Below are 22,119 nucleotides of genomic sequence, written 5' to 3'. Positions count from 1 at the left end.
TGCTCTAGACTCCATGATGGCACCAACGTTGCTCTAGACTCCATTTCACTGTAATCACTAGTAGCTCCTTGGAAAACCAGGTAACTTGTTTGGTTTCACACTGTAAGAGGAGGGATTGTGTCCACTGGCCTGGCCAGAGATCAGCCAGATCTTCAACATAAATGCCTGATGAAATGACTGGAAAATATCCAAGTGCCATCATGAATCTCTCAAACTCTGAGACTCCTGAGGAGGGCCATCCTAATTGGCCCCCCTTCCCTGCAGAGGATCCAAATCCCAGTTAGTATTAACCAAGACAATGGAATGGTGGAGAGTTCCTCCACAACATGATTGCCACCACCCCATCCAGCATAGGAAACAAGATCCAAAGTGTGTCCAGCAACATGAGTATCGCCAGATATCAGTTGGGACATACTTATGGTTATCGTAGAGATCATGAAGTCCTGAGCCACTTCCAACAGGGTAGCCTAAGCATAGATATTGAAATTCTACAGCACTACTAGGTACAGATACTGAAAACCCAACCTCAAGGCCATTCTGGTTACTTTAGAAGGAAGACTGTTGAACAGCAGGACCCTTTTCTGTCCCCAACTACACACTCGATACTGGGAGATGACACCTAGTCAGGGGTGTCCTCTTCCTAGTCAGAATCAGAATAGACCACTGCATCTCTGAGATCTGGCCTGCTGCTGCACACAAAAACTTGGTGGGCAGAGCTGAAAGACCTTTACCCCTACCTCATCCAGCCAGGTCTCTGAAATACAGGCCACATTGGCATGCTCAGCCAGAATCAAATCCTAAATGGCACTGTTTTTTTCCATTCACCAACTTAGCATTTAATACCAGTATTTTCAACCCAGTGATACTGTCACAAAGGCTATCCATGCTATTTGATCTGGGAGATAGTTTGGGAACCAACAAGCACCCTATTATACATTTTTTCATGATCACTCCTTTCTTCCTGTTCTAGGCAGGTTTCCCCCCTACACATTTATTCACTGTTACTGTATGTGACCTTTTCATAATGGTTTGTCATTCATTAGCTTAGTAGTCTGGGTACCGTCTGCAAAGTTTACAAAGTGAGGCCATTAGAGGTGGGTCAGGTGAGGAGATCAGCTATCCTCTGAATTAGTTACACATCATTACTTTCTATAGGAAAAGAGGGAATTCCTTTGTAAAATTGATGTTAATGTAGTAAGTACTCTGCACACTTCTTTTCTTTGAGGAATATGTTTCTTGGTTACTTACTAAAGGATGTTGAACACCATGTCCTGAAAAGTACATTGTAGGCTGCTACTTCCCCAAGCATGAATGCCTTCCATTATTCTTGAAAGCTTTGAAGTATTGATTCTCTCCTTGAAATAACTAATTATTCAGTATTAAGACTGTTGTTAAGGTCACTTCGGGCCATACATTTGTGAATGATATGGCTCAACAATTAGAACATGCCACCAAACACACTACTTGTGATACTCCTGTGTTTGTAATCTCTCTGTTACAGGCAAAGGTCAGCTAAAAGGATCATTTTTCTTAATTATATTTATAGTTCTTAGACAGCCTGTTAAATGTGAACACTTATCTTTTATGGAAGGCCTGGCAAACTGCCAGCCTATAGGAAGAAGAAGCTTGCCTATGAGTCGGAAATGGCCAATGTCATTCCATGTGTTTAAAGGCTATTTTGCATGTGGAATGGACATTCCCTGGCATTCCATTTTGGAAGAACACCACACTTTAACCAATACAGCAGTTGGTTGAGGGAAAAGGAGGTCTTGCATTGTAAGAATGGCTGGGGTGTTTTCTGCTTCTAGCAGCATTTTCTCCTGATGTTTTGCCTGCATCTGTGGCTGGCATCTTCAGAGGATCCCCTGAATATGCCAGCCACAGATGCAGGGGAAACATCAGGAGAAAATGCTGCTAGACCACGGCCAAACAGCCTGGAAACCACACAACACCCCAGTGCTTCCATCTGTGAAAGCCTTCAACAATACATTAAGAATTGTTGGATTCGGAGTAACAACTACTTCAAAAGATAGCAAACTACCATAGGATTGTTTGCAGTTTTAGACTTCTTTTCCCAACAAAGCAAGGGTTGTTTTTGTGTGCAGAAAACCGCAATTTTTGTCCAAAATACATTGTTTTCTATGCATATTATTTGTTTGTTTGTTTGTTTGTGTGTATATATACATATAATGTGTGTCAGTGTATTCATTAATACTGAATGTAATGTTTTTTATGTTTAGTATGTATTAATTTTAATTTAAATGTTCATTGGAATTGTATATTGCTTTAAGGCATTGAATAATGGCTTATATATAAGCTGCCTTGAGTCCCCTTCGGGGTTGAGAAAGGTGGGGTATAAGTAGGGCAAATAAATAAATAAAAATATGTGCACACACACACACAAAGAGAACAAATGCTATATGTATCTCAAATAGTTTCAGAGTGAAAAATAATCGAAAAAATATATTTTAAAAATTGCCTGAGAGATAAATATTTCTGAAATTCTTGCATGTGATAACAAAATGACAATGACTATTTCCCTAATCAAGAAACTGATGATTGCTTAGCACCTTAGGGAGTTTCCATAGACAGAGAACATGACCCAAAGCACTATCAAAACCAGTGGCCTTATCTAATCTAAATCTAGTTACCTTATCTACTAGTCTAAATCTAGTGCTGAATTGAACTGAAGCATGTTCCCAACAGTGAAGTAATTTGGGTGTTGGGCTGGGACTGTATGAGACTAGGGATCAAGTCTCTTCTTAGGCATAGATACTCACTGGGCAGCTTTGGGTAAATCTCACACCCCAGTACTTTGGCCACATAATGAGAAGACTGGAAAGCTTAGAGAACACAATGATGCTTGGGAAAATGGAAGGAAAAAGGAAGAGGGGCTGATCAAGGGCAAGATGGATGGTATCCTTGAAGTGATTGACTTGACTCTGACTGAGCTGGGGGTGGTGACGGCTGACAGGGAGCTCTGGCGTGGGCTGGTCCATGAGGTCACGAAGAGTTGGAAGCAATTGAACGAATAAGCAACAAACAACAGTCTCAGAGGAAGGCAAGGCAGTGCCTTGCCCAGAAACCTCATGATGGTTTAGAATTAAGTGCACAAGTCTTAGGATTACAAAAATGACTATAAGGCACACAATAACAATAGCAGTGTTCTCAAAGACCTTTCATTTCTAACATTATGTTCGGTATTTTAAATTTGATTTGATAGCTGTCTTTCATCACAGCAGTCCAGAGTGGCTCTTATTCCCACCCAAAATCTCTTATATTTTTTACCACTTTACCACAGTTTGGAATTGGGATCATTGTGAGAAATAGTGTTAACTTTGGCACTTGTAGCTAATTGCAGAGGAATTTCAGAAATGCTTTAATTTAAATAGAAGTGATGTGTTGTTGGAAAAGGAGGGTAGGACTACACTTGGGTGGAGGAGAAAAAAGGGTAGAGAGTGCACTTAAATAAGAGTTATTTCTCAGCATGCTTCATTTAACAGCAAAACTTTTCTCTTTGAGTTTTGTTCACATGAATAAATTCATTACAGAAACGCACCACACCTCTGAATAACCAGCTCATGAGTGACACTTATGCTGTGTGTATGATTCAGATTATGAATCATAATGCTGAACAGGTGACAGCTTCACAACATTAATGTCTTAATAGATGAAGTAATAAAAATACTAGTCTTAAGCAGATGGAAAAATTAAAATCACTTGTTTTTATCCAACATTTTATCAACTCTTCTGGTGTTTTTGATTGAGCAAGTGCCTTTAACACTTTTTTGTGCATTGCTAGTTTTAATCCAATGTGATATAGATGAGGTTTATCTTGGTAGATCTGAAAATATTGTGGTGTAACACATGGATGCTAATCCCTGGTTAGGATTAAGTGCACAAAGCCATAAGTAGCACTTGGTTTTACCATCCCCTTCTCTTTCCGTATGACTAAGGCCCTTTTTACACTGCCACATAAAATCCAGATTATCTGCTTTAAACCGGATTATATGGCAGCGTAGACTCATAGAATCATTGAGTTGGAAAAGACCTCGAGCGCCATCCATTCCAACCCCCTGCCAAGAAGCAGGAAAATCGCATTCAAAACACCCCTGACAGATGGCCATCCAGTCTCTGTTTAAAAGTCTCCCTGGTGTGTTCTGACCAAGGCAGAATAGAGGGGTAGCATGACTTCCCTGGATCTAGACACTAGACTCTTATTGATGCAGGCCAAAATCCCATTGGTTTTTTTATGCTGCCGCATGACATTGTTGGCTCATGTTTAACTTGTTGTCTACAAGGACTCAAAGATCTTTTCACACATACTGCTCTCGAGCCAGTTCAAATCATATAATGTGGATCATCTGCTTTGATCATCTGGGCAGTGTAGACGGGGCCTAAAAAGAGGATTTTGGAAGTTACATTTGTTTTGTTTTGTTTTTGTAACTGTGGCACATGACTTTCCATATCTCTAATTGTGGTTCGTTCCCAAAATAGCCACATTCAAGTACATGGTTTTGACTTTTTGAATCTAGTTGCAGTTAGTTATAAATCATAATCCATGGTTTTAAAGTTTGAAAGCGAAGCAAGAGTAAACATGTTCTTGAGCAAGCAGGTGAGAAATGGAAAAGCATGTAAGGAATAAACTCATTTGTGGTTTAGCAAATCTCCCCACAATCTGATGTCCTCCAGATGTTTCTAGACTATGACTTCCAAAACTATTGACCATTAGTCAAGTTGGCCAGGGGTGATGGGAGTTAAAATTCAAAACATCTGGCAGGCATTTGTTCTTGGAAGGTAGATTTAGCATGGTTTCTAAGCAGAATATGTATTTTTCCAGTACCTTTCATTTAAATGAAATCCTCATTTTCACAAGTTAGCATGTTAGCGACAGAGCTACAAGCGTTTGCAGTCTGCTAATGTAATATTTAGTATATTTTAAAACTGGAAACATATATTTTCCAGGAAAGAAGCTCACATCAAACTTCTTTATTAATATTCAATGTTATTTAATAAATATATCGTTACTCAATGTCTGAGGCAAAAGTGAAAGACCTACACATAAGGATAGTTTCCAGTAGTTACTATTACATTGTTCAGCTTAGTGAATGAATACTGCGCAGTAGCTGATAAGTAAGCTTTGCTTTTCTGTGAACACATCTGTGTACGATTTCTCAAGTGAGTCTAAACAGAGTGATGGAAAATTGGTGGCTGCCAGCTAAATGGTTTTTCAAACACTTTGTGCTTATTAAGATAGACGCAGCTTTAGAAACAACAAACTTACCAGTAAGCTGTTCCAAATTTGTCTCTGTATCTGTCAAGAGAGGACTTTCCAGTCATCATTGGTTCTTTGCTCTTTCAGTAGTGAGGTTCATGATCCTGAATAACTAGGATCTTTAATAAAGGAGCAATACAGAATCAGTAAATTGGATAGTGTTGCTCTACAGTGGGCAGTACTGAATAAGTTTTTAGAGTGCCTTCAGATTAAGGCAATGTTTCTGTAGAATGCATTTTGGAATTCAACTTCCTTGTTACTTTTGTGTCGTGTGTTTTTGTTTAGAGGCATCTTGATAAGAATTTCCAACTGCCCTTTCCCTAGATGGTAAAGTTTGTTTATTTATCTACTCGAGAGGATTGCCACTCTGAAAGAATGGCTAGATTAGAGAAATTGTATTTTTTATAAAAGCAAAAGACTTCTAGCATTTTTATTCCATCATAATCATCATCGTCATCATCATCATCCATTAATAATATTGTTAAATGGGCTGATGCTATGTGTTTTAATGAAACTGAAATTGAAATCTGGGATAAAGGTAGGATATAAATCTAGGATATAAATAAAGCCGCAGGAATAAATTCTATCAAAAGTCTTCAGGTTCGTAAGCCTGCATCTTCAATTTTCCTGCTTACAGTAAATCTAAGGAAAAAATAGATTCACATTTCTAAGTATTGGAAGTCATTTTGTATACAATTTTGTGTTACTGAAAAATGTGTGAGGACATTACATATATTATTGGTTCTGCTTTTTCTTTATGGGGATTTGTTAGGGCAATAATAATTTTTTTTATCTTGCACAATGAATTGAAGATGCTTCACAGCAGGCATGGGCAACCTAAGGCCCGGGGATCGGATGCGGCCCCCTGGGTGCTTTCCACAGGCCTCCTCATTTTCCTTGTCCTCTTGACAGAAGGACACAGTGGCCTGACATGTTCTTATACCAAAAGGATGGGGGAGGAAGGCACATAGCAGCTGAAAGCTCTCTGGAGCGCTCTCGGCCACCGTGTGTCTCAACCTCCTCCTGGCATAAGGATGGTGCAAGCGGCCCCATCTTTATGCCCGCCACGTCCTTATGCCAAAAAGATGAGGGTGGAAGGCAAATAGCAGCACCCTTCGGAGCACTCTCAACTGCCACCTGTCTCACCCTCCTTACGGCATAATGCCAAGAGGACAGCCTGAGGATCGGGGAGGAGGAGGGGGAGGATCAGGGCAGTCACTGCATGTCCTGCCTGCCCTTATGGATAGGGTGAGCAGCCCTGTCCTTATGATGGGAGGACAACCTGAGGATGTCCCAGGTCCTGCCTTGTCCCCTCCTGGCCCCACCCTTTCCTTGACCCTCCCCCTCCCAGGCCCACTCCACCCAGTGTGTGCCTGGCCTCCGTCCTTCCTGGCCCAGCCCGCAATGTGGCCCCAAGACAAAAAAGTTTGCCTATGCCTGCTAAATAGGGATTTCTCCACCTGTTTCTCCTTATTTATTTATTCAGTTATTTACTATATTTATATCCCGGCTTTCTTGACCTTGAGAGGGACTCAAGGCAGCTTACAACATAGGCAATAATTCAATGCCTTAAAAACAATATATATCCAATATACAATTAAATATAATTATGCTGCCTGTTAGTCAGAGACAAAGTGACACTTCCAAAATTTCAATGAATTTCTAGTTCTTGTGGGTCTAGAACTAAGATATTCCAAGTCCCAACCCAACCCATGAATGATATATTTTTGAATATCTGTTGTGTTTTCATTCAAAGATGGCATATTTTTCTATTAATCAGCATGGGCAAATAATCAGGGGTTTTGATAGGTGGTCTAAAATATGTGTTAGCCTTGACCTCTTTTCTTCCCCAGTGAGAAGGGCCTCTTCTGCGCTGCCATATAAAATCCAGGTTATCTGCTTTGAACTGGATTTTATGGCATGTAAGCACATATAATCCAGTTCAAATCAGATAATCTGAATTATCTGCTTTGATAACCTGGATTATATGGCAGTATAGAAGGGGCCAGGGATTTTGCCTGTAGTGTCTCCTATGCCTCAAATCACGCCACAGGACCAGATACCAGCCTTTGCTCCCTAGGTTCAACTTCAGAGCTTAGGCTGGGGAAAATCCCTGCCAGCTACATTTCATTTATAGAGGAGATAGGCATCTAACTCCTTCGGATACTCTTCCCCCTTCCAAGCTCTAATGTTAAGCAGGAAATTGGAGCTTGTGTCACATGTTGTTTCAAAGAGAATTGGAGAGAGAGAAGGAAATAACTTTTATTTGCTGTGCACAGAAAAATCCTTCTTATTTGGGGTTTCTGCCCAAATATTCTAAAAGGCTTCTTTTCAATGTTTCCTTTTGCAGGCAGTTACTGGGAAAAGTTTTGGAAACAAGGATTTTCGTGCCGCTTTGGAAAATGGAGTCCTTTTGTGCGAGTAAGTATTCTGGCCAAAAAAAAATATATATATGTAGTTTTTGTAAAGCTTTTGCAATGTGCAGCATAGCATACAAAAGCCTATAGGACTTTGGTTGAGGATATCTGACAGATTTTTATCTCTATATATGAGACTGCTGAAATTGTTAGGGAGGTCCTTCCCTCTGTTTCGTGCCAAACTTTGTGGAAATCCAGGGAGGGCCTTCTTGGTGGCTGTCCCCAAGTTTTGGGAATCTTGTCCTAAAGAGCCTGGTCTGGTTGCCTGCTTATCCTCTTGTGGGAGGTAAACACTATTTTGTTTCTGGCAGAACATTAAGGAATAAATGCTCAGGGGAAATGCATTCATTAATGTATTGTGTATATTTGTTGTTGTTTTTTAGACTGCTTTCAATTTTGTTAATAATTTCATTATATTTTAAATTTTGTATGATGTGCACTCTCAGCTGTATATGCTTTAACCACTGTAAGCCGCTATGAGTTGTAGGGCTGTAAAAAAGGAGATATGTATATTTGTGTATAGTTTTGTTGTAATAGTAGTAGATCACTTCTGTAGACATCATTAGTGCAGGATTTTTTTGCTGATGTAATTTTTAAATTGGAGTATTTTGTTTTATTTCCTACATTATTTTATAATTACTTCCTACAGCATTGAATACAGTCCAGAGGTGCCAACTGATTTTCACCAAGGACCACATCAACGTTATGGTTGCCCTCAAAGTGCCATTTGCCATTGCAAGGCTGTATAAATGTTTCACTAGCATTGAAAGTCTTGTGGGCTGCATAAAATGATGTAGTGGGCCAGATTTGGCCCATGGATCTTTTGTTTCACAAGTGTGCAGTAGACTCACGTATTATGTATAAGGTCTCTTTCAGGACCTTTCATGAAATTTGTCATGTATCATCTGGAATTATATTTATCGTACTTAGGGGTTGACTTGGATTTTATTTTATTTATTGTGTCAGGAGCAAACCAAACACTTGTATTGTATTTTTAAAAAATATACACAAAGTTTGCAAACTTGGCATTATACTAAATGTTCTTTGACCAGTAGCTGGCCACTTGGAGTTCCTCTGGTGTTGCTATAAGAAGGACCTCCATTGTGCATGTGGCAGGGCTCAGGCTGCATCGTAGTAGGTGGTCTGTGGTTTGCTCTTCTCCACACCCACATGTCGTGGACTCCACTTTGTAGCCCCATTTTTTAAGGTTGACTCTGTATCTCGTGGTACCAGAGCACAGTCTGTTCAGTACCTTCCAAGTTGCTCAGTTTTCTGTGTGCCCAGGAGGGAGTCTCTCATTTGGTATCAGCCATTGATTGAGGTTCTGGGTATTAGCCTGCCACTTTTGGATTCTGGCTTGCTGAGGTGTTCCAGCGAGTGTCTCTGTAAATCTTAGAACACTATTTCTTGATTTAAGTCATTGGCGTGCTATCTGATATCCAAACAGGGGATGGGCCGGAGATGTCACTGCCTTGGTCCTTGCACTATTGGTTGCTACTTTCCGGTAGATGTCAGGTGGTGCAATACTGGCTAAACAGTGTAATTTCTCCAGTGGTGTAGGGCGTTGACACCACATGATAATGCGGCCTGTCTCATTAAGAACCACATCCACTGTTTTAGCATGGTGAGATGTGTTCCACACTGGGCATGCATACTCAGCAGCAGAGTAGCAAAGTGCAAGGAAAGATGGACTTGGATGGCTCTTGTGGTGTCTTTCAACTCTGTGATTCTGTGTTTTGGGCTTCAGCCAAGGCATATCGTAGCATCATGCAGGAGGACCTAGCACAAACTGCTAGAGGCCTAAAGGGATCACTTCTTTAGACTTTGCTAAGTCCTCCTGTGTGATTCTATAGTATCCAAAGATCTTCACATATAAGTTTCCATTACCTCACATAGTAATCGGATCTATGGTATGGAGCACAATATATATATCAAAAATCTTACACAGATGACACATATATGAAATGATATCTTTTTCAATCATATTATTCCTGCACCAATGGGATGCATACTTAGTTTCAGCTCCTTCCATTCTTTACCTGAAAAATTTATTCTATATATTCTGGAGATTTAGCCAGCCAGCTAGAAATCTGGTTTTCCTCTCAGATAATAAGACAAGAGAGACTCAAGACAACTGATAAAGCATATCTCCCCACACCCCATTGCTTTTGTCATATCTCACAATCAAAATGTGAGAGTATCTTCTGTCTGAAGCTCCCATCATTCATACTGATGAGCATTGCAATTTAAATGTATCTTGGCATGGATGATGCAGCCTTTAAAAACAGAAAGGATTTCTGAGAATGCAAACCCAACATTGCTCTAACTTGTTTAATTCAGTGTTTTGGATTTATAGATGATTTACTTCATGATCTCGGCTCCACTTATTCTCTTATTCATGAGCAAATTGGGGAAAATGTTTTGGCATGTTAGCATGCAACCTTTCATTTGCATTGTCCCAGACTACAAAGGTCCTGGAAAACTCAGTTGTCTCCTTTCAGATGTTTTTTTATATATACTGCCGCAGTACACATTGTGGTGGTGTGGAATAATGGTTTGTGTGTTGGACTATAATTCTGAAGACCAACTTCAAATCCAAGTTCAGCCATGGAAACATACTGGATGATCTTGGGCAAGTCACACACTCAGCCTCAGAGCTGAACAAATCTTACCAAGGAAACCCTGCCTTAGGGTTGCCAGAAGTCACAAATGACTGTTAAGTTAAACAACAACAGAAAATTATCTATAGATAGTTGTGACAATGAATTTCCTCAATTTAAGACCTTTGGCTTCCATACCCAGTTCTCAGTGGCACTGGTATGAGTCCCCGGTTGTGTAAGGAGTTAAACTCTTGTACCAGCAGGACTGCTGACTGAAAAGTTGGGGTGAGCTCCTGTCTGTCAGCTCCAGCTTCTCATGTGGGGACATGAGAGAAGGCTCCTATAGGATGATAAAACATCTAGGCATTCCCTGGCCGATGTCACTTGCAGACAGCCAATTCTGTCACACCAGAAGCTACTTGCAGTTTCTCAATTCACTCCTGACACAAACAAAAAAAGTGGCACTGGTACTGACCCATGCCATCTCTACTTCTCTGATACTCCACGAATGACAAAATGGTTACTTCTATGTCAGTTGCAGGACCACAGGTTGACTGTTTTACTTTTTCTTGTTTTCATACAAATCCATGATTGGTTAGCAATAGTGGTCTACTTTGAGCCAGCCTTTGGGGCTTGGCAAAGCTGGAAGCAGATTGCTGGCTGACATCTGCCTCAGTATAGCCTGCTTTTGTGTCCAGAGGTATGGCACTTTTGGCCCTGCAAACATTTAGCAGTTTGGGTCCTGGAAGCATTAGAAGCACTGGTAATGGATCATGGGAGTTATACCTCCAAAAATTTGAGGGATTGAAGGATTAGTGCAATGGGTTAAACCCTTGTGCCGGCAGGACTGCTGATCAAAAGGTCAGCAGTTCGAATCCAGGGAATGGGGTGAGCTCCCATCTGTCAGCTCCAGCTTTAGAGGGGACATGTGTTCCAAGGAATCTTTTATTCATTCATTCTTACAACAAAACCAAGCTACACTGCGAAACAGCTCCTCCCTCCCACCATCAGTCTCCTCGACTCCTACAGCGTCCCGGGTGCATTTTTATTTCTTATGGAGCAGTGGTGAGATCTGAAGAAGTCCTGGCCAGCATTTTGCTGTGTGTGTAGACTCTGAAGAATCCTTTGCAGACCTCATGTGTTCCTTGGCAGGCAAGTTCATGAGTTCCCTGAAGGCAGAAAGCTTGAAAACCACTGTTTCATAACCAGCTGCTTTAAAATCCCAAATTTAAATTCCTTTGTATATATGCATGTTCCTAGCCTGAATTTCAATCTTTTGTACCTAAGTACTCTATTTCTTTGGCACTTATTTTGTCATGCTTTTGGTACATGTTCAGTCTTATTAGGTCTTGTATTTTTAATCATTGCAAAACTTGAAAGAATACCAGTTTACATTATGATGAATTGATTCAAATGATTTACATGGGAAAATATGTAACACTTCATAATTTTTTAATTTATATGTTTAGCCCTGAGTAAACTGCATGCTAAAGCCTGGTTAACGCTCTCTTTCTCTCTCCCTTTTAGTCTAATTAACAAGATCAAACCTGGCATCATTAAAAAAATTAACCGTCTGTCAACACCAATAGCTGGGCTGGTAAGTAGTAAAAATTATGTTCCTGTATTGTCAGCTTTGTTGTCTGGATTTTCCTGATTTTTTACTTCAAATAATTAGCATTGGTGTGTCAAGATTTTTAAAGCTGATAGTTCTAAAGGCTTTACTATGATAAAACTAATTGTGTCATATTTTTCCATTGTGAGATACAGACTTATTGGAGTCTCATAATATCTGCTTGGCCGTCAGAGAGAACATAACAAGACTAGTAATTTGTACCTTTTTCCTTTGCTTGAATCAGGCTGCATATCATCTTTCATGCTAACACTATTACTGATACCAATCTTGCTGTAAAAAGTCTTAATTTTCTCTCTCGCTACATCCTTCCTCTTAATGAAATACCCTGGCCCAATTTCAAGGGAACTTCTCCAAAGTTTTGCACAACTTGGCTTAACTGTCCCTGTGTCATGTAACCTCTAATCCACTGGCTGGCCTCCAAAGGCTGATATCCAATTAAAATTAACAAACCTTTTTCTGCAGTGAAGTACGTAAATTCTGTTCTGAAGCAGTAGTTAATGGTTGTTGTTTTTCACAGTTCTAATGTTGAAAACAAATAGCATAGAATCAAAGAAATGGGATAGGGAACTGCAGGCCAGGGGTCCTTTAATAACGGCATTCCTTATAATGGTGTTTCTCAACCTTCCTAATGCTACAACCCCTTAATACAGTTCCTCATCTTGTGGTGACCCCCAACCATAAAATCATTTTCTCATTTGGGAGTTGTAGTTTCTGGGATTCATAGTTAATCTACAATCAAAGAGCACTCAGAACTCTACCAGCGATGGAATTGAACCAAACTTGGCACGCAGAATTCCTATGACCAACAACAATTCTGGACGTTTTTGGTCGGCATTGACCTTGAGTTTTGGAGTTGTAGTTCACCTACATCCAGGGAGCATCCATGATGGATCTAGAGCAAACTTGGCATAAATATGCCCAAATGTGAACACTGGTGGAGTTTGGGGAAAATAGTCCTTGACATTTGGTAGTTGTTGTTCCTGGGGCTTATAGTTCACCAACAGTCAAAGAGCATTCTGAGCCCCGCAAACAATAGAATTGGTCCAAACTTCCCACACAGAACACCCATGCCTTGAAGGAACTTGCTGGCGCGAGCCTCCCTCCAGCCTCACACGCTCTCCTTCACCGCACGTGTGCACCACACTGCCATGTGCCGAGCACACCTTCTCTCCCCTCCCCACTTGAAGTCTCAGAAACAGCCCTCCCCTTGGCAGAGAGGAGGGCTTTTGGTGGGAGCATTCACCATTGGTTTCCAAAAAGGAAGAGAAGGACAGGCGGAGAGATCTTCAGCCTTCTCTGCCAATGAGATTCCTAAGAACCATCAGAAATACATGTTTTCTGATGGTCTTTGGCGACCCATGTGAAACCCCCTCATGACCTCCAAAGGAGTCTTGACCCCCAGGTTGAGAAACACTGTTCTAGCCGATGTTTGGATGTGATGGGAGACATTTCAGAGGATCTTGTAATAAATGTTTCATTTTGCATGTAGATTGGTTCTTAAATAAACATAGTTATTAGTGGGAAAAATATGCGAGTTGAAGAGCATAACTGACTGGAGGGATAGAGTGCCTATCCTGGGTCTGTCGGCAAAGCAAAAGGCTCTTACAGTGTTTCTAAACCTGAGATTGTTTCACTCAGAAATCGGACTGCAGCGAAAATAGTGTTTTCATTTGGCCTGCAGAGGAAGGAGGTTAGCTTACAAAACAGAAACCCAAAGATTCCCCCAAATACCAAAGTACACTTGAATGTTTCTTCACTTGAATATGTTACCAACGTCCTTGGATGTTTTGAATTGAGTATTGTGTGTTGCAGGAAGGGCAACATTCCGGTTAGCAAATTCCATCTGTCTGATGCTCTTTTTATACAAAGTCCCATAAAAGTTGGGTTTTGAAACTGCAAATAGTAAACTAATGGACTCATTTCCACAAGAGAACCGGGAGCTGTAAACTAACCAAAAGCATGATGATCATGTGTTTTGGTTAAAGTACATTACTCTTCATCAAAGTAAGTAGTTCTGTACGTTTTCAAAGAAGAGCAGCAATACATTTTTGTTTTGTTTTCTAGCCCTGTGGGGCTCAATAGAATACAGCTTGCCATGCTCAGAGAAAGCAAATGCAAAATGTTTTGAGAAGGTATTTTGTGGGAGAAGGGGAGGTTAGGAATGCGCACTCATTGTCTTCAAGTCCAATTAGCCAATTGTTACTTTTTATGTCAGGCCTGTCACTCTTTCACAATATAGCATCTCATATTTTTTACTCATGATGAGAGCTTACAGTGACCAAATCCATGTAGTTCAGTGAACTGTTGTCTTTCTGTTATAGACAACAGCTGTGATGGACTGAATGAGGGCTAACAAGCTGAGGCTCAATCCAGACAAGACAGAGGTCCTCCTGGTCTCTTACGAGGCTGATCAGGATATAGGGTGGCACCGTGTGCTCGGCAGAGTTACACTCCCCCAAGGACACAGATCGACAATCTGGGGGTTCTCCTGGACTCAGTGCTGACACTTGAAGCTCCGGTGTCAGTAGTGGCTGGGCCGTTGCACAGTTAAAACTTGTGCGTCAGCTGCGACCTGACTTGGCCATGGTGGTCCACTTGGCCTGACGGCCATCGTGGACCACACCTTAGTTACATCTAGAATGGACTAGTGCAGTGCACTCTACTTGGGGCTGCCTTTGAAGAAACTGCAATTAGTGCAAAGGTTGGCTGCCAGATTACTAGTTAGGGCTGATTATAGCGAGCATATCATGCCACTATTGAAACAGCTCCACTGGCAGCCAACAAGTTTCTGGTCCCAATTCAAAGTGCAGGTCATTACCTACAAAGCCCTACATGGTTCACGTCCAACCTATATTTGAGACCACATCTCCTCCTATGAACTGGCGTGAGCTATAAGATCTGCCGGAAAGGCCCTCTTCTCGGTTCCACCTCTGTCTCAAGTGCGGTTCTTGGAGACGAGGAAGAGGACCTTCTTGGTATTAGCCCCTCAGTTTTGGAACACCTTCCCCAGAGAAATTAGGCTAGCTCCCACAATCCGGTGTTTTTGGGGAAAAAACTGAAAACATGGCTCTTCAAGCAGGCCTTCGAACATGATTAAAACAGCAGTTAATACAGTATTTACTCCTGCATTTTATGTGACTGACACTGATACGACTGTATTTTCATCCACAGTTACTGCTGCATTTTATTTAGTATTTCTATTTAAACTAGAGGATTTTTATTATTATTTATTTATTATTTATTTATTTATTAGATGCACTTATTGACCGCCATTCTCAGCCCTTACGGGCGACTCATGGCGGTGTACAGTACACATAAAAAGACAGTTACAGAGGCCAGTATCAACAACATATGACTATACAACAAATACAAACTACATAAAAATCCGCTTCGTCTCTTAGTAGAATCATAGCCAGTCTCATTTTCCTTATACCATTCCAGTTCTCATTACCGTAATGTTGTTGCTTAGCACTTAATTAAATGCCCTCTTGAACAGCCAGGTCTTAAGGCTTTTTCGAAAGGACATGAGGGAGGGCGCCTGTCTGATGTGTGCCGGGAGAGTGTTCCACAGCCGGGGGGCCACCACCGAGAAGGCCCTCTCCCTCGTCCCCGCCAGCCGTGCCTGTGATGCAGGCGGGATCGAGAGAAGGGCCTCCCCAGACGATCTCAAGGTCCTCGTGGGCTCGTAGGCCAAGATGCGGTCAGAAAGGTATTTTGGGCCGGAACCGTTTAGGGCTTTGTAGGCCAAGACCAGCACCTTGAATTGGGTCCGGTAGCAAATCGGCAGCCAGTGAAGCTGGGACAACAAGGGCATTGTGTGCTCCCTGCTACCCGCTCCTGTTAGTAACATGGCTGCCGCACGCTGGACCAGCTGAAGCTTCCGGGCCGTCTTCAAGGGCAGCCCCACGTAGAGAGCGTTGCAGTAATCCAGGCGGGATGTGACAAGAGCGTGTACCACCGTGGCCAAGTCAGACTTCCCGAGATACGGGCGCAGCTGGCGCACGAGCCTAAGCTGTGCAAATGCTCCCCTGGTCACCGCTGAAACCTGGGGATCCAGGCTCAACGATGAGTCCAGGGTCACACCCAAGCTGCGAACCTGCGCCTTCAAGGGGAGTGCGACCCCGTCCAGCACAGGCTGTAACCCTATATCCCGTTCGGCCTTGCGACTGACCAGGAGTACCTCTGTCTTGTCTGGATTTAGTTTCAGTTTGTTCGCCCTCATCCAGACCGTTACAGCGGCCAGGCACCGGTTCAGGACCTCGACAGCCTCCTTAGTAGCAGGTGGGAAGGAGTGACAGAGTTGGACATCATCTGCGTACAGATGACACCGCACCCCGAAACTCCGGATGATCTCACCCAGCGGCTTCATGTAGATGTTAAACAGCATGGGGGACAGTATGGAACCCTGTGGCACCCCACAAGTCAAAGGTTGTGGTGCGGAACAGGAGTCCCCCAATGACACCTTCTGGGTGCGACCCTCCAGAAATGACCGGAGCCACCGCAAAGCAATGCCTCCAAGACCCATTTCCGCAAGGCGCCCCAGAAGGATACCGTGGTCGATGGTATCGAAGGCCGCTGAGAGGTCCAGGAGCACCAACAGGGACACACTCCCCCTGTCTAGCTCCCGGCGCAGATCATCCACTAAGGCGACCAAGACCGTCTCGGTACCATGCCCCGGTCTGAAACCAGACTGTGCCGGATCCAGATAATCCGTGTCTCTCAAGAATACCTGGAGTTGTGAGGCCACCACGCTTTCCATGACTTTGCCCAAAAAGGGGAGATTGGAAACAGGCCGAAAGTTGTCCAATTTAGTGGGGTCCAGTGATGGCTTCTTCAACAGCGGCTTTATAATAGCCTGTTTTAGGCTCGCTGGAATCTTGCCTTCCCGAAGGGAGGCATTCACCACCACTGTTACCCACTCGGCCAATCCCCCTCTGGCCTCTCTCAGAAGCCAGGATGGGCAGGGGTCTAGGATGGACGTGGTGGGCCTCATTCCTCCAAGTATCTTGTCCACATCCTCGGGTTTCACAAACTGAAAAGAATCCAACAAAATAGGACAAGCAGGTGCTCTCGTTACATCCACAGAGTCTGCATCTAACGCGGCGTCCAGCCCAGAACGGATCAAGGCGACTTTGTCTGCGAAGAACCGAGCAAATGCTTCACAGCGCGCGACCGAATTGTCAGGGCTCCCACCTGCAGAGGCGGGAGTTAAAAGACCTCTGACAATCCGAAACAGCTCCGCCGGACGGTTCTTTGCAGACGCAATAGTGGCCGCAAAGAAAGTTTTCTTTGCGGTCTTTATTGCCGCGGCATATGCCCTAAGAAAGGACACAAACCGTGCTCGGTTTGACTCGCTCGGTTCCGAACGCCACACGCTCTCTAGTTCCCTCTTCCTTCGCTTCATAGCTGCCAGCTCCTCAGTAAACCAAGGGGCTGGTTTAGCTCGGCTACTTGAGAGGGGACGTTCCGGAGCAATCATGTCAATAGCCCTGGTCATCTCCCCATTCCAGAGAGCCACCAAGGCTTCGACATGGTCACCTACCGAGGTGGCGGGAAAATCCCCAAGAGCCGTCAGGAAGCCATTCGGATCCATCAGTCTCCTGGGGCGGACCATCTTAATGGGTCCTCCACCTTTGCAGAGGTTAGGGGGCGCAGTGAGCCTAAATCTGATCAGGAAGTGGTCGGTCCATGGCAACGGAGAGATGGACAACTCCTCCACACCGCCACCCTGTTCCCATCCCTGACAGAAAACCAAATCCAATGTGTGTCCAGCACAGTGGGTGGGGCCAGATATTTGTTGGGACAGCCCCATGGTTGCCATGGCAGACATGAAGTCCTGAGCCGCGCCTGTGAGGGTCGTCTCGGCATGGACGTTGAAGTCTCCCAGCACAAGAAGCCGTTGAGACTTCAATGCCAGGCTCGAGACCACCCCCGCTAGCTCAGGTAGGGAGACTGTAGTGCAGCGAGGTGGACGGTACACTACTAGAATCCCTATACTGTCCCGGTCACCCACCCTCAGGTAGACGCTTTCGAAATTTGCGGTCTGCGGGATGGGGCACCTGGTCAGATGGATGGAGTCCCTATAGACCACTGCGACCCCACCTCCCCGCCCTCCGGATCTAGGTTGGTGCTGCACGGAGAAACCCGGAGGACAAAGCTGGGTCAGATTTACTCCTCCAGCTTCATCCAACCAGGTCTCCGTGATGCACGCCAGATCTGCCCGTTCGTCCAGGATTAAGTCCTGGATCCAGGTCGTTTTTCCATTGACAGATCTGGCGTTCAACAGCACCACCTTCAGACCGGAGGGTCCGCTCACCTGGTTACACCAATTTACCTTAGGAGACCGATTTGGAATTTTGATTATAGATAAGTGGTCCGAATTTGGCCGAATTTGAGGTCTCCTTTTCCCGCATCTCCTCCTTCCCACCACGACCTCTATGGGGGCCCCTCGGCTAGTGGAACACCTCCCCTCCTCCATGCCGCTATTTCTGGCTAGGGTCTTAATCACACTTTCACCAGCTGTTTGGGATGTTGGCGTTTTATCTTGCCAATTGTGCTGGCCTTCTTCATCCCCCCTCCTCCCCTCATTGTTTCCCACAGGTTCCAGCCCACTACCTCCCCTGCCCCTTCCACCAGATAATAGTGACAGAGACAGTAAGCATAGGAGGGTGGGGGACCACATGGATGGAAATGGACACTTCGGTAGATGAAGGGTACCAGAGGCGAGCGTTAGCCGCGAAATAGGATGGTCCTTGAATACTAGAGTCTTAAAGTGCAAAGTGCAAGGTAAATTCCGCGGCTACCGAGTAATTCTTAAGGTGCAAGGTTTTTAAAGTGCAACAAGATATTAAAGTGCAACAGCCTCAACAGAAAATATTTGGCCCTCTATACTACTAAAGTGCGGCAGGAGGAGTTGGGAGGGGTAAAGTGCCACAGTTGGTAAAGTGCAAACAGTTGGCTACGGAACAGGCGCCACTAAGCGCTATATTATGGTCTTATTACCACATTAGCAGCAGAGGTAGGACGGATTATACCGTGCAATGTTCGCAAAATGTACACAGTGCTGTTTTATATGTATTGGTTTTATATAAATTGACAGTGTTATGTGTTATATGTATTTTACTGTATTTTGTGTATTCCATTTGCACAACTATGTGCTTTGTAAGCCACCCTGAGTCCCTTTTGGGAGATGGTGATGAGATATAAATAAAGTTTTATATTATTATTATTATTATTATTATTATTATTATTATTATTAAAGATAACAATATCCAGGTCATTTGGGTTGAGGAATGGCCCTTCAAGGTTCAGTGTGAAGTATGGGAGAACTATTTTGAATGGGGTGCAAAACAAGAGAATGCTGACTACTATTTTGGCGATTGGCGGGGACGATTGGCGGGGACGAGAGACAGGGATGCACTACCGGTTGACATCAGACAGGCCCCCTCGTTGCTGGCGTTTCGGAGGAAGGTCAAGACTTGGCTCTATGAGCAAGCGTTTGGCTAATCAGTGCAACTGAACAACTGAACACAGGAAGTCGGTAAAACTGAACATAGGAATGGCACAAGGATTATGAGAATGGATCTTGTTCTGTTGAGGCGTTATGAATTGATAAGGAAATGATAATAATTGTTGATTTTGTTGTAATGTGTGATGTGTTTTTAACTGTATATTACTGTATAACTTGCACTGTGTAACCGCATTGAGTCGCCTAATCTAGGCTGAAAAATGCGGTATAGAAGTAAAGCAAATAAATAAATAAATAAATAAATAAATACTATTTTCATGCTTATGTCATGCAGAAACAGCAATGAAATGAAGGGGAAATCTTTACCATGGAATGGGGCTGGCCTGAACCTCTAGCTAATGGACAGAGAACCACATAGGGTTCCTCCATCTAGTTAACACTTCCTGGTGTTAACTCCAAGGAATGATCAGAGATAAGAGGGTCTTTGATAATATGCAAACTTTAAATGCTCAACTTCTACAGTCTCTACTTAGAATTAAGCAGGGAAAATGATAAATTCATAAGGATTGCACCTGGACTTCCACTCCCTTGGCTCACCTACCTTGTCCTTGGCCCTGCCCCATGTGCCATTAACGGCGCCCATTGCTGGAATGTAACTCCTGAGATGCTTTCAAAATTGTAATTGGCATCTGGCTTGATAAGCTTTTCTCCCCTTTTCTAAGCAGGTGTAGCTTTCATTTCTGGGAGAGCATCTTTTTATAAGCATCGTCTTGGATTGTGTTTAGAAGCAAGCTGGGGATAATCCAGAATCAGACTGTGTCTCTAGGCAACAAATGATTCAGAGGAGCACAGCTCATTACTTGGGAGACAGAAGAGACACTGCAAATGGTTAGGAATCGATTGAATTTTATGATCCCGGAGAATGTCTGACACCTGCTCTGTTGGCAGTTGCAACGCCACTGGTCATATAACTTGCTGACAGAGAGTACTTTGCTCTTAGGAGAGAGTACTTTCATCCTTCCTTTTGAGCCCTAGTTCTAGCTTTAGGGCCTTAAACATAGTAAGAACCAGCATTGCACAAGTAGACATCTGCTTGCATGACGGGATTTTCTTTCTCTTCCAGACAAGCAAATTAAAGGGTATGTGGGAAGGGGGAGCAGGAGGAGAGGAAATTGTCTACTCCTGTTCTATCAGAAGCTGTTCTACAGGAAAAGGATTTAGCTGGATATAAACGCCTAATGTTTATTGATAAAATACTAATGTGAAGAGTAGTTCTGAAGAATGGACTTGCTAAAGCAGCAGTCATTTTTCAAAAATATCAGTACAGTACTTAGTATTTAAATCCTTGCGAACATTTCTGCATAATTGTTGTGTGTACATGCACTGCAATTGTTGGAGGCTAGTGAGCTCTCTTAGCCTTCTAGAAGACTTTGAGGGGCAGCACCCCCACCACATTCCCATTGCAAACACTCCTCCCAGTTTTTGCCCCTCAATGCCCATGCGCCCAGTCCATTTTAGGCCCCGGAGACACTTTTTTTCAAAATGGTTGCAAGTCACCTCTGGCAAACTTTGGCACTCCAGGTGTTTTGGACTTCAACTCCCAGAAATCCCAACCAGTTTACCAGCTATTAGGAATTGTGGGAGTTTAAGTACAAAACACCTGGAGGGCCAAAGTTTGCCCATTCCTGATCTAGACACTATACTTCTATTAATGCAGCCTAGAATTGCATTTTAACGACTGATTCATCTGTGCCTTTCACTATTTTAAGCATAGCATCTTATATTCCTCTGAGTCTAAATTCATTTTGCTAGTTTTGGTCCAGCTCCAATCTGTTAAGGTAATTTTGGATTCTAATCCTGTTCTCTGTGCTGTTAGCCACATATCCTAATTTGGTGTCATCTGCAAATTTGATAAGCAAATTCCATTATCCAAGTTTTCAGAGACATAAGTCCTACCCTCTTATGGGAATTATGGGAGAGAGGTATCAAAAGGAGAAATTAAAATGAACAGCTTTTCTTATTATATTTAGATTAGTCAGAAAATATTTTTATAAGCATGTGAGAGAATACATTAGATTCTCAAATATTAGGTAGATTCAAGTTTCACATGTCCTTAGGGATGGCCAGAAGCAACAGAGTTTGTTTATGATGTTGTTTTGCATGCAAATATATTATTGTCTATTCAACATATTCCTTATAGTGCTGTTGGAAACGTCTGATACCAACAATAGGATAAAATCATTCAAACTAAAAATAATATTTTTGAAAAATTAGCACGGTGATGTAGAACATGTAAAACAAACCTCATCTAATTTGTGAATAAAACCAGATGCCCCAGACAATGGATGCACAATAAATCAATACATTAATTAGCTTCATAAAGTATTTTATACAGTAACACACCAGAAAATATTAGTGATACACAAATTGATAGGCCACAGCTCACCTACCACTGACTAAAAAAAGTTTACTAAAACATAACTTCTTTAGCCAGCATAGTTTGTGTTAATGGAATTTACAGTCTAGTAACATCTCAAGGCCCTCGCATTACCAATGTCTGTGTATATAGACCAAAATAGAGCTTTTAGTCATTATACAATTGAAAACTGTAGTCCAGTGTCCCTCTGTAAACGTGGGTGTGCCTGAACAGTTGGGGTGGGGGGTGGGGATAATGTTCAAAGAGGAAGGACAAACAAGTCAACACATGGTATTTGTGTATGATTAAA

At 42.8% G+C, this 22,119-nt stretch overlaps 1 protein-coding gene across 9 annotated transcripts in view; it reads left to right on the top strand.

Annotated features, from left to right (window-relative positions):
• LMO7 (LIM domain 7) overlaps positions 1–22,119 on the top strand; it is a 191,759-nt gene that overhangs the window by 74,672 nt on the left and 94,968 nt on the right. For all 9 annotated transcript variants that reach the window (XM_067466894.1, XM_067466893.1, XM_067466892.1 and 6 more), the window contains exons 3-4: positions 7,626–7,696; positions 11,820–11,889. In XM_067466894.1, the coding sequence (XP_067322995.1) occupies positions 7,626–7,696; positions 11,820–11,889 (141 nt within the window). The remainder of the gene's footprint in view (positions 1–7,625; positions 7,697–11,819; positions 11,890–22,119) is intronic.

The sequence above is a fragment of the Anolis sagrei genome, chromosome 3, assembly GCF_037176765.1.
Source record: "Anolis sagrei isolate rAnoSag1 chromosome 3, rAnoSag1.mat, whole genome shotgun sequence".
In the NCBI taxonomy this organism is placed as follows: Eukaryota; Metazoa; Chordata; class Lepidosauria; order Squamata; family Dactyloidae; genus Anolis; species Anolis sagrei.
Note: the sequence above shows the minus strand (reverse complement) of the source record. Positions and strands in the feature narration are given on the sequence as shown.